The sequence below is a fragment of the Perissodus microlepis genome, chromosome 17, assembly GCF_051167445.1.
Source record: "Perissodus microlepis isolate ML-2025 ecotype Zambia chromosome 17, ASM5116744v1, whole genome shotgun sequence".
Classification (NCBI taxonomy): Eukaryota; Metazoa; Chordata; class Actinopteri; order Cichliformes; family Cichlidae; genus Perissodus; species Perissodus microlepis.
In genome coordinates this window covers 24,085,605-24,100,427 of record NC_140477.1, presented here as the reverse complement: position 1 = coordinate 24,100,427, position 14,823 = coordinate 24,085,605, and the positions used below count along the sequence as shown (strand labels likewise).

Below are 14,823 nucleotides of genomic sequence, written 5' to 3'. Positions count from 1 at the left end.
TTTCCTTTGGGAAGATACCATCTGTGCAGTCTGCAATTCTGTTGAAGAAAGATGTTGAATCTATTTAATTATTCTTGAAAAATAATTTATTTCTGTGCATTTTTTTTTTCACACTGCATCAAATTAAAGTTGATTACGTCGATTAAGCATCACGAGGTGGAGGGTGGGGGGTTCCCTTTTTTTTTTTTTTTTTTTTTTGCTGGGAGTTTGCAACCCTATTAGTTAGGTTGCTTAATATTTCTGCTAAGTACTCTTTAAAATACCAGAATAGGGAGGATTGAGTAGGTTTAAGTTTATTAGATTGATTAGTTTTGCTGAACTATGAAATATTTTAGGTGCAGTGTATTTTTTACATACAGGTATAACAGAATAGCTTTAGTGTTGTTGTTTATTTAAACTTGAGTATGAACGTATACAAAATGCAGCAAGATATTAAAAAAACAGTTTTATTGATCAAAAAACACTATATCGGATTCATATCGGTATCGGCAGATATCCAAATTTATGATATCGGTATCGGACATAAAAACGTGGTATCGTGCCATCTCTAGTTTTTACTAAAATATGGAATTTTAAGTATTTATTTTCTGTCATCGGCAGCAACATAGCCAAGCGCTTAGTTTGTGGAGAACAGAGAGCTGTGTTTCAATCACTATGAGGCCCAATGTGCAGACAAAATACAAGAACCTGACTGTTTGCGAGCGGGAACCACACAGCACACAATGCAACGGACGCTTACGTCGCCTTCTGCGGGTGGTGGGCCTACAGGTATGTGGGCCCATGTCCCTTTTCGAGTTGTGCCCGACCGGGCCCTACGGACTATGGACCAGCCACCAGTAGCTTACCCTCAGGCACCCTCCCTGGGCCTGGCTCGAGGGCGGGGGCCCTAGTAAGCCTATCCCAGGCAGAGTGAACTGTTCCCTGGATCTTCTGCTCTTAGGGGTTTTTGAATCATTCAATTTGCCATGGGAGACAATACCAGGGGGCAAAAACATTTCACATTTTCCAATGCCTAACTAACGTCTACTCTTACCAGTAACAGTTTATAACGACACAAAATGAATACTGAGCAGACTGAGTTTATCTTATTGCCGCGGACCTCATAATTTGTGTAAATTAAATGCTCACCCCTGGTATACCCCAGTTGAGGTAATGGTATCTGACCTTCTGATGATGTAACTGGAGGTGTTCTAACCCTAAACCCACTCCACCCCCCATTTCCACAACCGACCAAATTGATAACAGACAAGAAAATGATAATATATGCTAAAACAACACACACCCGACTCCCTTGCTATTGCAGAAAAGACAGGCTGCAGTCTGAACACGTTTACTCACCGTTCTCAACTTTAGTTTTAGGATGAGGACCACTGAAGGCCAAAAACTTTCCTGGTACAATCCAGTTCAGATCTCCATTCTCCACGCGCTACCAACAAAAAACAACAACAACAAAAAACCTTTAGAAGATGTAGTCAAAATTCCATTAAGAGTAAAAGCAAGCACACACATCAGATTAACAAAGCTAATTACAAGACTATCAGTTATTTAGATCATGAATGAATGCTTGCAGTTCTACGCAAGAAATGATGATGAAAATCCTGAATATTTGTCAGTTAAATTTTAACTAATAATGCCCTTAGAGCTGTACTTAATCAAATTAAGAAAATTACAAATACGAGTGGTAGATGCTGTTTATGTAAACAAGGGGAACTTCCTGTATATTTATGTGTATTTCCATCAATATTTGATATAGATAAGAAGCGACAGGTGTCTAAGATGTACCTGTGTGCCAAGCTTGCTTGCTCAACTCATGATTTTGTGCATTATAGTAAGATTCTTTCCATTCTGCAAGGAGTGCTTTTGTCTACATAATGTGAGAATAGTAAACATCCTTTTAGTCTGCAAAACAAACACGCTGAATTTTGTATTAATTTTTTGCTGACTTTCTTTAAAACAAATCTTAATTCATTACAAATGTAGACAGAACTCAGCTGGAGTGACTCTCTTCGTGTTTTGCTTTGATGTCTAAAGTTATATGACTGTCAACCAGGCTCAGATTGTTTTTTTGTCTTTCTAAACCTTTCCCTTCCAACTGAATTTTAAAGACTGACTTGATGAAGTAAACACTGGCAGCGGCTGGCAACTAATGATGTGAGTATTCATACCTCATAGTGTTCGTACTCGTCTACATCAAAGGTTTCGAAGTTGAAGAAGCCATGCTGCAGAGCCTGAAACACAGAATGATTGACTCTGTAAACAACTGAACAAAACTGAGGGCAGAAAGATCGGCAACAAAGCTGCAAGATGGCTGCAGTAATGGTCTAGCAGAGCAATAAAATATAAAGATATAAAAGATATAACAAAAAATGTTAAAAATGTAGAACTCAGTACATTACAAGAGTAATTTGATCTATGTAAATGTAATGTGTGTAAACTGTACTATAGACACTAAAAGAAACAGAAAATGCAATAATGCCCACAGAAAAAAGGTAGTGTGGAACATCTACTGTGGAAAAAAAATGTCATTAATCCAATAAACTAAGATTTTAAATTCAAGTACTCAGCAGACGGCACATTGACCTCACCTTCCTGATGCCCTGCAAACAGTCCAACACAGTCAGGTTGAAGGTGCAATTCCCAAAAGAAGCATCCCTGCAGAGATACATATTGTGAAGACACCATACATTCACATAAATGGCCTCCTTGACTGCCCGCCCAAACCAACGTTCCTCCCACCACCACATCCTAGTCATTGAAAGAGCGTCCACTGGCCTGAAGGTGTGTATAGACTGCGTAGCCCTGACCTGATGAGTTAGCTTTTATCTGCTGCGCTTCGCCAGAGGTTGTTTGGTTTCCCCGATGTATAAATCATGGCAATCCTCCTGGCACTTCACAGCATACACTATATTACTCTGTGTTGGGGGACCCGATCCTTGGGGTGCACCAATTTTTGGCGCAGCGTGTTTTGGGGTTTAAAAGACACAGAGACGCTGTGTTTAGAGAAACTGTATCTTAACTGTTCCGAGTCCTGACATATAAGGGATTGCTCCAGGTTTTCGCTTATGCAGCAGTTTTCCTTCTTTTATTGATATGTACACCATCCAAGTTTTAGGTGACCATGTCCATGTGGGTATTCCAAGAAGTAGGTTTAGCTATCAACTCTGAGTTTGTTAACCCTGAGATGAGGGACACTCTGGTTTTCTGTACCAGAAAGAGCATCAACTTCAATCCTGAATCAGTTACCAGGGTAACACACACCTGCTTGCTGGCAGGTTTTCTTCAACAGCCTGAGTTTCCCTGACTCCTCCCCTCCTGCTGCACCTGAACCAGCTGACAGACATCAATTCATTTCATCATTCATTAAGTTGCTATCGGGGTGCATAGGTGAGTCAATTAATTTCCAGAAGTTTATGTTTGAAACAAATACTGAAATCCATTTTGTGTATATAACATGAACACTTTTACAGACATTCTGTCATCATTTATTTATACACAGATTTATAATAATCTCAGAATAAAATATAAGTAGTCTCCATCATTTTAATTGTGACTGTGTGAATATGAATGCACCTGTCAACCTGTTTTTTAGTTAAATGTGAAACGGTGACCATCAGGGAGCCCATCATCTGTTAATGAAGGGTGATATTAGATCAAATTATAAATGCTTACACTGGGAGTTTGTCTTTAAGCATTTTTATCCAATAATGGAATTCTCTATTACTATTATTGGAATTGTTCATAAGCAGCAAACGGTTTTATTTATTTATTTTTAATAAAACAGACCTGAGGGCAGAGCCACTCTGGGTAACTAATACCCGAGGTCCATCAGTAAACTGTGTCTGATCTATTTTTCCACATTCAGATCTTTAGTTTCTGTTTTCACACGTTTTGTCTCTCTCTTCTTATAGCTGAATAATTACATTTAAAATCAAAAGTAAAATTAGTATTTAGTTTTATCTAATGAAAATTCTTATTGGCCTAAATCATGAAAGCAGAGCTGTTGCAATTTAAATATTATATAACAAACTATGAATGAAATAATGTGTTTTGGCTGTGATGATGACAGAGTGGCCCAAACTGATTAAAATGACTCTTCTTCCCTCCTGTTTTTATGGATGAATATCTTGGTCAGCACTGACGTGTGTTCATATTCCTCGGTCCATTGGATTAAAATTGAGGCGCTGCACTTTATTTACCCGTTGTCATGGTGAATTGTGAAATCAGGGCTCTGTGATGACGGCTTTCTTTCTCTGTCAGCTCTGTTAACTCAGGGTGAACCTAGTCCGTTGATTGGACGGACTCTGATCAGCTGTTCTGGAATAGGAAACTCAGTTGCTGATCTCAGAGTTTGTTTTTAACCTCAGACTTAGATGAACATGGTTCCTGGAATCCCTCCTGGTCTGGATGAATAAATATATTCCACACAGCTGCAGAGTTTATCACTTGTTTTGGTAAGAGGTGGTTTAAGATCCTCAGTGTGCAAGGACTCCGCTTCACTTTGACAGCACTCTGACTGAACTCGTCCACACCATAAATAACAGTGCCATTCCTGCTTAATGCGGCGCTTGTATTACGCACCATCATATCAAGGCCACAGTTACCTGCCACAGCGTTCCACAGAAACTTTCATTTATAACCACTGTTGGAGTGAGGTCGCTGCTGCAGTATACTCATACTATACAATAGCTGTCGCAACGCAGGCAATATATCACCACATAAACGCTGATATAGGAGGAGGAGAAGTCATAACCAAAAGCCAAGACCTTGTCGACTGAATTTTTTTTGACTTTTTTTTTTTTTTTTTTTGGGGGGGGGGGAACAAAACAAAACAAAACAAAACAAAACAAAACAAAAAAAAAAAAAAAAACCACACACACTGCTCCAACAACTGGTGTGGCAAAAACAGACATGTCATTTTTATTTAAAACATTCTTCTTATTTCTGTTCAGACCCAGACACCCAAGCTGCACCTCCAACAGATGGCCTCAGTCTTTAGGAGTGGTGTTTGCTGCAGCTGCTTCAGGGGTCTGAATCCTTTATAGCTACAACTTAATGGAGCTGTGATGAGACACTGAACGTTTCACTACCAACCCTCCCTGGAAAGGTGGGCCCTACCCATCATGTTTAATCCATTAGCAGCCAGGTGAGACCTCAAAGCTTCTCATGAGGCCACCAGAAAAACAGAGTCCTCCTCCATTCAACAGCACGCTCAGCTGTTATGTAACAATTCAGTGAGTGACAACAAAAAGTCCTTTATTGTAAGCACGCACACTTACACAGAGCTCATCTGCTCTGGGTCTCTCAGTGACTGTTAGCTGTGGTATACAAACTGCTAACACCCTTCACTTAAACGATAGCTGCATCCCTAAACTTATTTTAGTAAGAATGACTTTTGTTTTATTAATGACAAATATTAAATATTCAAAGGAGGAAAACCACAGGTCTTTTAGAATAAAAGATAAAATAAGATTTATACACACACACACAATCTAAACTAAGGACTAAAAATGTACCTTACTCTGTGTTCTTGGAAAGCTTTTCGACATCAATAGGAGGACATTTTTGTGCTGCTGAAAACACACATTATGGTGGTGTAGCCATTAATTGTTAAAAATAATAATTTGGTGTTGAATTTGTGTTGAAGTTTTTTTTTTTTAGTTTTGATTGGCTTAGGGTTAGTAGACATGTTTGTTGACATGACCATAATAAAGTGATAAAAATTAGATTTGGGGGATTTTGGGCAAACACTACCTTTCTACTTTTGGATATTCAACATTGTAACAGTACAGCTTTGGTTTAATGCCACAAAATAAGATAATCCCATCAAAATAAAGAAATTTGCATCTCAATACTGATACCAGAGAAGTCCTCTGAAAATATTTTATTTTATTAAACTTCCACAGAGATAATAATGCATTCAAATTATTAGAAACAAACAGTGCTACAGTAGAAAGCAAAAGTGTATAACCAACATATGCTTTCTACTAGCCAAGAGCATTGTAAGGTAGGGGTGGTAAGGTCGCCAGCCTGAAGACAGATCTGTTGTTGTTGTTGTTTGCTTCACAACATTTAACTCCGCTCATAAGAACACTAAATACTATTATTTTTCAGACAAGTCACCATTTAATGTTGGAAATGCAGCACACAAATGGAATAAAAAAAGAATTCTTTTTTTTGAATCAACCTTGTCATTTGTTGTTGTTTTTGTTTTTTTTAATCTCCAACTTGAACTGCAAGTTATGGATCTTCAACAGTGCTGGTACAGATGTCTAGTATGGTAAATGTACTTGCTGCAGTAATACTACTGTTGAGAGACTCACCTGAAAGGTAGGTAAGCAGCATTTGAGCCTGAGATCAAAGCTCTGTAGGCTTCTTCTGGGGTTTTCTTCAAGTAAATCACCTGAGAGAGGACAGATATTAATAGAGAATGCATTTAAAAAATGCTGAATGTTTTTAAGAAGCTAAAAATTGATACCAAAACATAGTTTTGTACAACTTTAGCTATAAAACGGATCAGAATGATGACGGAAGAAGCTGAAGATTTAACAATTGTTTAAGGGTTTATTTCAATGTAGTGACAAGATAACGTGCACAGAAATCACAGACTGATTAAATGAGGCGACAGGAACTGAAATGTGGAGAATCCAGCAGCACTGCTCACTGAGTCATGAGAGCGTCTCATTCATGAAAATCAAAACCACCTTTTTTGAAACCTGGAAATGACTACAAAACAAACAAACAAACAAAAAAAACAAAATGCAGTAATCCACGAGTCTAACGAACACACCGTTGTGTTTAGCACTGTCTGCTGCTGTTTTGGGAGTTCCCCCCCCAAAAATTACCTCTGACAAGAAAGCCTCATTTCTGCTCTTTAATACAGAAGAATTTTAAACTTTTACAAATGATGCCAAATTGCAAAACACTTAGCTCGGTCTCTAATAAAACCTCTGTAACTTTGCTCTGCTTCACTTAAGCAGCATCAGGTAATGTTCATATGCAGATTCATGGTTTTCTTCCATTTTTCATCTACTGCAGAATGTTTTTAAGGTGGTTATCTGCTATAAAAAGCCAGGCCAGGAAAATCTCCTTCATGTTTTTTCTGCATTTTATCCTCAGTTACTTTGACACAAAGGCATCTGCTGTGATGCTTATACCTCTGAAGTCTCACAAGTGTCAGCTTTGTTTTTATATATGGATATGTACTGATAAATGATCAGAATTATAATATTTCTGACTGAGTCAATATTGAATCAAATCGAGACCATGTGAATCAGAATCAAATTGATTATAGAAATCAGTGGCAATACCCAGCCCCATTGCTGATGGACAGAAGCATGTGCGCAGTTGATATCCATTAGTGATATCCATTAAAGAACAGTCATAATGAACACATTGAAGATTATTGCTGAGTTTTTGTAGATTACATTTTTTCCCCATTTAACAACATCACTGCTGAGTATTTGGTAGTCTAAGGAGCTTGGAAAGTATTTGGTACACTTTGTCCTCTTTAGTGTTATGCACTTCTGGAAGTAAATTAAGTCAACTTAAATGCCTTAAGCTGAATTACACCTTACATAGTTTGAGATCAAGTGCACCTATTAATGGGCCTGCCCCTCCATTGTGTGCGTGTGTGTGTGTGTGCCAATGTCACACAACTGACAAATTAGTTCAAAACACTGCAAAGATGATCAAAAACAAAACACATGTTATTTGTTCTTCTTTCCTTAACTTTTTGTTTGTTAGCTTCACCTCTCCTATGAAAAGCTCTGATTTATACACAAAGATGGATAAGAAGCAGAGATGTACTCACAGCATAGCCACCAATCAGCACAGCCGCATTGGATCTCTTCCTTTGATCGAAGCTGGTGTAATGAACAATTCGCTTCCTGGTCAGTGTGAATGACTGCCAACAACAAGAAAGAACCCACGGTTAAACAAAGTGGACATGAAACACTAAATGCATAAAGACTAATTTACACCATGGAGCCCTGCTCTCAAAAACTGACATATATGTAACTGTAGCTGGAATTAAGAAATAAGTGCTTAAAGTTGAGTTTTAAAAACATGTCTAGTGCCATCTTCTGTTAATACCAAACGTTAAGTCACCGGGTCGGTTAGTTGGTTGCAGTCAGACTTACATGGGTTTATGTTAGAAAAGTAGTAACAGAACCAAAAACTCATGGGTCACTTTTGTGCTGCATCCAGCTGTAAAAATTAGTTTTATGTTATAACTGAGGATATACCGTCCACTTTCACTCTTGCTCTTTAAGCAGTAAGTGCTTCTTCATTGATTGGGTAGCTGCACCGAAACGGTAAAATCCATCTGTTAGCCATAATGTTTCGTTTTGTAAAGCACCTTAAAAATGAGGACCATTTGGTTTTTGCTTGCATGTCTGTCGGGTAAGTCCTGGAAAAGTTTGAGGCTGCAGTGCACAAGTGAAAGCATGTTTTCTCTCAGTCTGAAAGGAAGCAGGCTCAGGACCACTAAACCTGCTCCCTTTGTGTCAGATCAGATCAGATCAGATCTTGTGTTACCACTGTCAGCAGAAGACGTGCTGCCTGGTGTGGGATGAACACGTAGCACAGATCAGTGTTTATATGGGCGTTTTGAGAATGAACATGGGCTGTGGATCCAGATCGTCCAGTCAGCTGGACGTCATGACAAATGACAAGAAGAATGTAATCACTGTGGCAACGTGCAAACAAAAAACAGAGGTTTGAAGTCAAAAGGAGGAGTGGAAATAAGATGACACAATCTCACAGCAGGTTCACTCACTGCCACAGAGTGAACCTGCTGTGAGATTGTGTCATCCTGCATCTGTCCTTTTGCATTCTGGGCATTCCTGCACAGGGTGAGGCAGCAGTAGAAACTCACCTTGAGCTTCTTGTTGAGCTTGCAGCAGTATCGGTACAACATGGCCAGGTTCAGAGGCCCAAAGTCTGCGTAGAAGCTGCAGACACAAAGGACATAGAGTATACGGTCAGTCAGACACACAGAAGTCAGACTCCTGCTGGCTGAAAAGGAAAGTGATACAGAGAGTGAAAGTCTCCATTTAAATTCCTGAAGTATTTCTCCTGTAAAGGGGTCACACTTCTCATTCAGCTCTGGACTAATTTCAACTGTCCGAGCAGGACTAACTTCTTTTAATGTTCAGTCAGGCCTCTAAAATTTCCAGTCATCAGCATCCAGAAAAGCGCTCAGTTGCTTTTATCCCTTTTACTTCATTAAAAAAAAAAAAGTAAATAAATAAATATTACACTGTTGAATGCATCTCACTTCTTTCACCTACTATGTGTGTGCCAGGTTACACATGCACAGCTCAAATCCTTGGTACACTCTTCAAATACAACATTAAACACAGTCGTTGACAAAGCTGGTTACAAATGCCTGGCTTTGCAAGTTGTATATAAAACACACATAGTCAGAATGCAGTGCAGCAGGTGTGATATACTTACTTTTCATACACAAACTCGTCATCAGTGCAGAAGTAGTGTGTGTTGGCTGTGCTTTTGGGTTTACTGCGTAACGTGGCGAAATACAGGCGCTCTGTTAGAGACAGATATGAAAGGCAGTTAGATTTGCTGATTGTGGAAATCACTGCCTTTCCATTGTATACCACAACTTGCTGATAAGTTTTGAACCTTCAACGCTTACCGATAAACACACAGGTCAACTATGGGCATTCTGCTTCTTCTGCTTTTATGTTGCGCTGTTCCTGTATGTCTACAACTCTGAAATGAGGGTTCAGGAAGCTCCTCTCTATGTAAAGAGCTTAGCTTTATTTTTATTTTTTTAAACCCACAAGAACATTGTAGTGCAACACAGTCTGGACTGATTATTGCTACAGTTTGATCTTCTGGAATTCTGAATTTAACTTCAGAGATTATAAAAGCCTAATAAAGGCAGCAGGAAAAGGGAAAAAAATGGGGCAGAGTGAGCAACATTTTAGGTCCAAACATCTCATTCATTTCTGAAATCCAAACCTTAGTGATGAAGCATATTTTTCACCCTTTCATCCTTGTTTATGCACTAGTATGAGACACAGACACACACACACTCATAAAAGATGGCATTGGTTTTGTTGCTTTGTTTTCACCAGCTCTTTCGCTTTGCTCATCGGATCTGAGTGATCCACTGAGTTATTTAGTTACACACAGTAAGCTCACAATGGATTTCGGAAAATTCGATTTTTTTTGTTTAATTCATAGCAAAGCTGATCAGTGTTACTGGAGAGGGAATACAGTGTAGAACTCTCCGAAAAACGTTTTTATGCAATGCCTGCCTCTCCACAGTGACCTTTCTGTGTGCACGATGAATCTACTCGTATACGACAAACGACAAGCTGCCATCTCTGTTTAAAACACGGAGTTGGCAGCCCTGGGGACTCCAAGCACTGACCGCACAAACAGTGCAGAGGATAAGGAACTAATCCAAGGCTAATTCTACAGAATGCTGCTGCTAGGTGTACAGCACTGTTACCCTCTTTAGAAGCATCGATGACTGATCAAATCTGAGAGGATGCCACAATCTCTATTTCAGCTCAGTAGGCGCTAAGCAAAGTTATCCATCAACATCACTTTATATCAAACCAGTCACCAATGGAAACAATCGCTAACCTGCTGTGTAATGGCATAAAGTTGATTTTCTAGTTATCATTTTAACGTTTATAGGATTTTCCTTTTTTTTTTTTTTAACTCGACAACTCCCAGTTCTCCGTGGAGTTGTGACAAATAGTTTAACTATGTATTGTGCTTTTTTTGTCCCCTTGTTAACTCTGTAACAATACTGTTAAAGTTACCTTTGATAAACTCTACGGCTCCCAGCAGCTCAGAGTCCTGGCTCATCCTGAACAAGGCAGACAGGATCGGGGACTGTTTTGCACCCGCCACCGTCACGGATCCGTCTAACGCCTGACCTGTCTCGGCTCCGCCTGCTATCTCCACAAACTTTTCTGAACTGCTAGTAGTTCAATAAGCCGTTAGCGGGCTAGCAGGCAGCTGAACAGAGAGTTTTAACTAAAGTTAGAAACTTTCACATTAGTTCCACACTGGTCTTTTCAGCTTCTCCCCTCGAAAATACAAGCCTTTCTACTCATTGCTTTCTGTTTTATAAAGACAAGTATTCTCAGCCTTCATATTAGCATGTTAGCACCACTCGACGACGATCCGACACTCTAAAACTCAGATTGCCTAAATCCCTCCTTAAGACACGTTACTGTAGCAACGGGAGCCGCTCCCATAGCAACGACAGCCAATCACCAAACAGAACATGCTGCCTTTCTGCGTTGCTTTCAAGTTCCACTGGGAAACAAATAACGAGGCATTCAATCACTCGGTCTACTCGACTAGTATTTGATAAGCTGGAAAAAGAAAAAACTAGTTGGTTCCAAAAAAAAAATGATGTAAATAAAACAGAGCAACGATTTGCAAAGCCAAAAACTCCGTATTTTATTCACAAAAGAACACAAATTATATGTGTTAAAAATGAGTCAATGAGAGAGACAGTTCAGACTGAGCAACTTGGAGACAAAGTGAGAGAGACACGATTGAGATGGTTTGGACATGTGCAGAGGAGGGAAAGTGATATAAGATAAAGGATGAGAGGGCGGAGGAAACGAGGAAGACCTCAGGGGATTAAATGGATGTAATGAGCACATATAGAGGGGTTGGTGTGACTGTCAGATTTATTATTCTTATTGAATGTGCCAATGCAATAACAATTAATTATCAGTTTTCTTCTTTTTCTTTCCTTTAACAATTTGATGTGTAAGTTGTCTTTCAGATTTGAGAGATCTCCCACAAAAGTTATATCAGGACAGGCAACTCAGTCAGCAATTGTCTGAGTATCTTGAAAAGTAACAAACCAAGAGCAATCTCAGGCACACTTTATCAAAGAAACACCATTCAAAGGTTGTGAGCTTTGAACTTCTCCATGTTTTTATATCTTTTACTTTTTTTTCACAGTAGCAGTTTAAGGTTTTATGAAGCATTTGATTGTTTTCAAGAGATTTTCCTATTGCAGTGTGATAACATCTATCACTATAAAAGCGAGCCTGGAAAATGATCAGGAAAAAATGCATGGGTTTTTTTCAACTTATTTTTTTATAAATAAGTAAATAATATTCATTATGATGGATTTATCGCTCTCTCAGACATCCAACAACCTTGGCCATTAAAAGCATTTACAAAACAGCTTCAAATTTTCAGCTGAAAATCAGACGCAGAGGGTGTCTTTATACTGTAATCATGTCCACATTATGCACACTAGGTAAGTACCAAATGAGCATTTTATATTTGGGAAGTTGAGGCTACTCGCAGTGAAAGAATTTTTCCAATATGACTTGTTGGTATTACTATGTCACTATCTCTCTCTCAATCTAAATCATTATGGCTGATCTTGTGGGTGTGTATGGCAGTCAGCATGTGACATTTCTATCTGGAATACAAACATTTTAATCTAAAAGAAAGGGAATTATTAATTTTTTTTTAAACGGTTCTATTTGCTGTTGCCTACATTGTAGATGGTGAGTCTTCCTCAACACCTAAACAGAAAAATGAGTATGGGGTTAAAGTGGGGTTCGGTAGGTGCGGGGATGTTAACAATAACTATGGTGGCTCAGCGTGGGGGCAAATATCACAATACAAAATGATTTCTAATGTGGGTTCCAGTATATTTTCTTTGTGTTCAGGCTGTGATTGGTTGACCCGTGCTGCTGAGGCTGCTCACAGGTTTACTGCTCTTTGTGGATTTACACAACTGAACGGAGCAAGATTCGAGCAACGTGCTTCGGGACTTTCTGAACCAGTTAATCTTTGTCTTCCTAAATGACATACTCATCATCTCAAAGAACTTTATAGACCACCACGACTATGAGAAAACAGACTGTGTGTTAACATGAGACAGGTGCATTGAATCTGTGACTTTTCTTGGATTCATTATCAAAAGTGGACAGGTGAAAGTAGACCTAGCCAAGGTTTGCAACCATTTGACGCTCAGCAGAGATGGTTTTCTTTGACACCTCTACTCAGGTTTACGGTTTAGGAGCAGTGCTCTTGTAGCAACGGAAAAGCAAAATGCATCCGTGTTGCTTTTTCCTGCCTTTTTTATTTGTGCCCAAAATAAATCTTCAAGTTCTCCATCTGCAGGATTCCTTAGACCTGTACTCCACCTGTATATGCATTGTCCCTGGATTTTGTCATTGGGTTGCCTCTGCTATCACTTAACATCGTCATTGGAGAATCGATCTCCAAGCTGCTCATTTCATTGCTCTACTCTAGCTCCCTGCAGCACTACAAATGAATCAACTACCGATCGACCATGTGATCCGCCTCCAGGGAATACTTGTTGTCATCATCTCAGACAGTGGCCCTCAAGTCACCTTGAGAGTCTGGAAAGAGTTCTGCATTGCCATTGGGCCAAATGTTAGACTCTCATCTGGTTTCCAGCTGCAGACTAATGGCCAAATCAAAAGAGCCAACCAGGAGCAGGAAGCAACCTTTGGTGTGTGGTATCAACCAACCAGTATCAACCACTGCAACAGGTCTCACCCTATTTGAGGCATCTCTTGGTGACTGCCCACCCTTGTTGCTGTCTGAACAAGGTGAGCTTACAACACCATCTTTGTTGCTGTCTCCAAATTACAGTGGTCCATTTTAAATTTAGGCCATTATCAACTCTGTTTCTATCCTCTGTTTTCAGCATAATTGCTCCAAGAGCACACTGATGACTCATCCAGGCCACAAAAGAACCCAAAACATCTAAAGAACTGCAGACCTCACTTGGCTCAGTTAAGGACAGAGTTTATAATTCAACAATAAGAAAGAGACTGGGCAATAGTGGCAACCGTGAGTTTCAAGAAGAAACCTGCTGCTGAGCAAAAAGAACACAACAGTTCATCTCACATTGGCCAGAAAACATCTTGATGATCCCCAAGACTGTTGGGAAAATGTTCTGTGACTGATGAGACAAAAGATGAACTTTTTTAAGGTTTGACTGCTGTTACATCTGCCATAAAACGAACACAGCATTTCATAAGAAGCACATAGCAGCAACAGTTAAACATGGTGGTGGTAGTGCGATGGTCTGTGGATGCTTTGCTGCTTCAGGAACTGGATCACTTGGTATAATTGGTGGAAACATAAATTCTGCTCTTCTCATGCTCAAAAACCCTCCAATGAGGTTGAAGCAATTCTGCAACAGTGGGCCAAAATCCAGCACCACGATGTGAAAGACTCACTGCAGTTGTTGCTGCCAAGGGTGGCAAGTTTTTAGGTTTAGGCAGCAGTTACTCTCTCACACAGGTTTGGGTAGCTTTTATCTTTGTCTAATATTAAAATTTGTTTAATATGTGAAACATGTAAGTGCAATGTAAATAATGAAATTCTGAATGCAATATAATTTCATTTAAATTAGATTTCTTCCTCCAGCCAAATCCAAGACATCAGCATTTCTGGATAAACAAAAGTAACCAAGGTCAAGGTGTTTTGAGTCTATTATCTGTAATTAATGGCAAATCCTCAAGCAGATGACCAAGAGACGTGTTTGTTATGGGGCTTAGGCCTCATTTAGTCAATAAAAAGTCATATTTATAGATAAATATGAAAAAGAATATGTCATTAAAGTTACAATAATGAGTCCCTACAATAAATAGGAGTTTCTATTCCTTTGTTTTTCCTATGTCTTTCCTAAGTCAATCAAATAGTTTCTAGAAAATTCTTTAAACTATTCTGTGTGAAATGTAGGTGAAATGATCCTTCCTCAGACCTCAGACTGAGTTTGTGGTAAAGTTTACTGCTGTATTTGTATTACAGAGTAGTCCTTTA

General features: G+C 39.1%; 1 protein-coding gene across 5 annotated transcripts in view; it reads right to left on the bottom strand.

Annotated features, from left to right (window-relative positions):
- The window catches only part of cdc14ab (cell division cycle 14Ab), a 38,309-nt gene that overhangs the window by 21,547 nt on the left and 1,939 nt on the right, over positions 1-14,823 (bottom strand). For 3 of the 5 annotated variants that reach the window (XM_084910444.1, XM_084910445.1, XM_084910448.1), the window contains exons 2-8: positions 9,457-9,547; positions 8,876-8,951; positions 7,811-7,903; positions 6,321-6,400; positions 2,586-2,652; positions 2,166-2,228; positions 1,339-1,426 (exon numbers count right to left, since the gene is read on the bottom strand). In XM_084910444.1, the coding sequence (XP_084766570.1) occupies positions 1,339-1,426; positions 2,166-2,228; positions 2,586-2,652; positions 6,321-6,400; positions 7,811-7,903; positions 8,876-8,951; positions 9,457-9,547 (558 nt within the window). Of the gene's footprint in view, positions 1-1,338; positions 1,427-2,165; positions 2,229-2,585; positions 2,653-6,320; positions 6,401-7,810; positions 7,904-8,875; positions 8,952-9,456; positions 9,548-10,799; positions 11,180-14,823 lie in introns of those variants that run through there. The other 2 variants (XM_084910446.1, XM_084910447.1) reach the window with 1 other exon arrangement.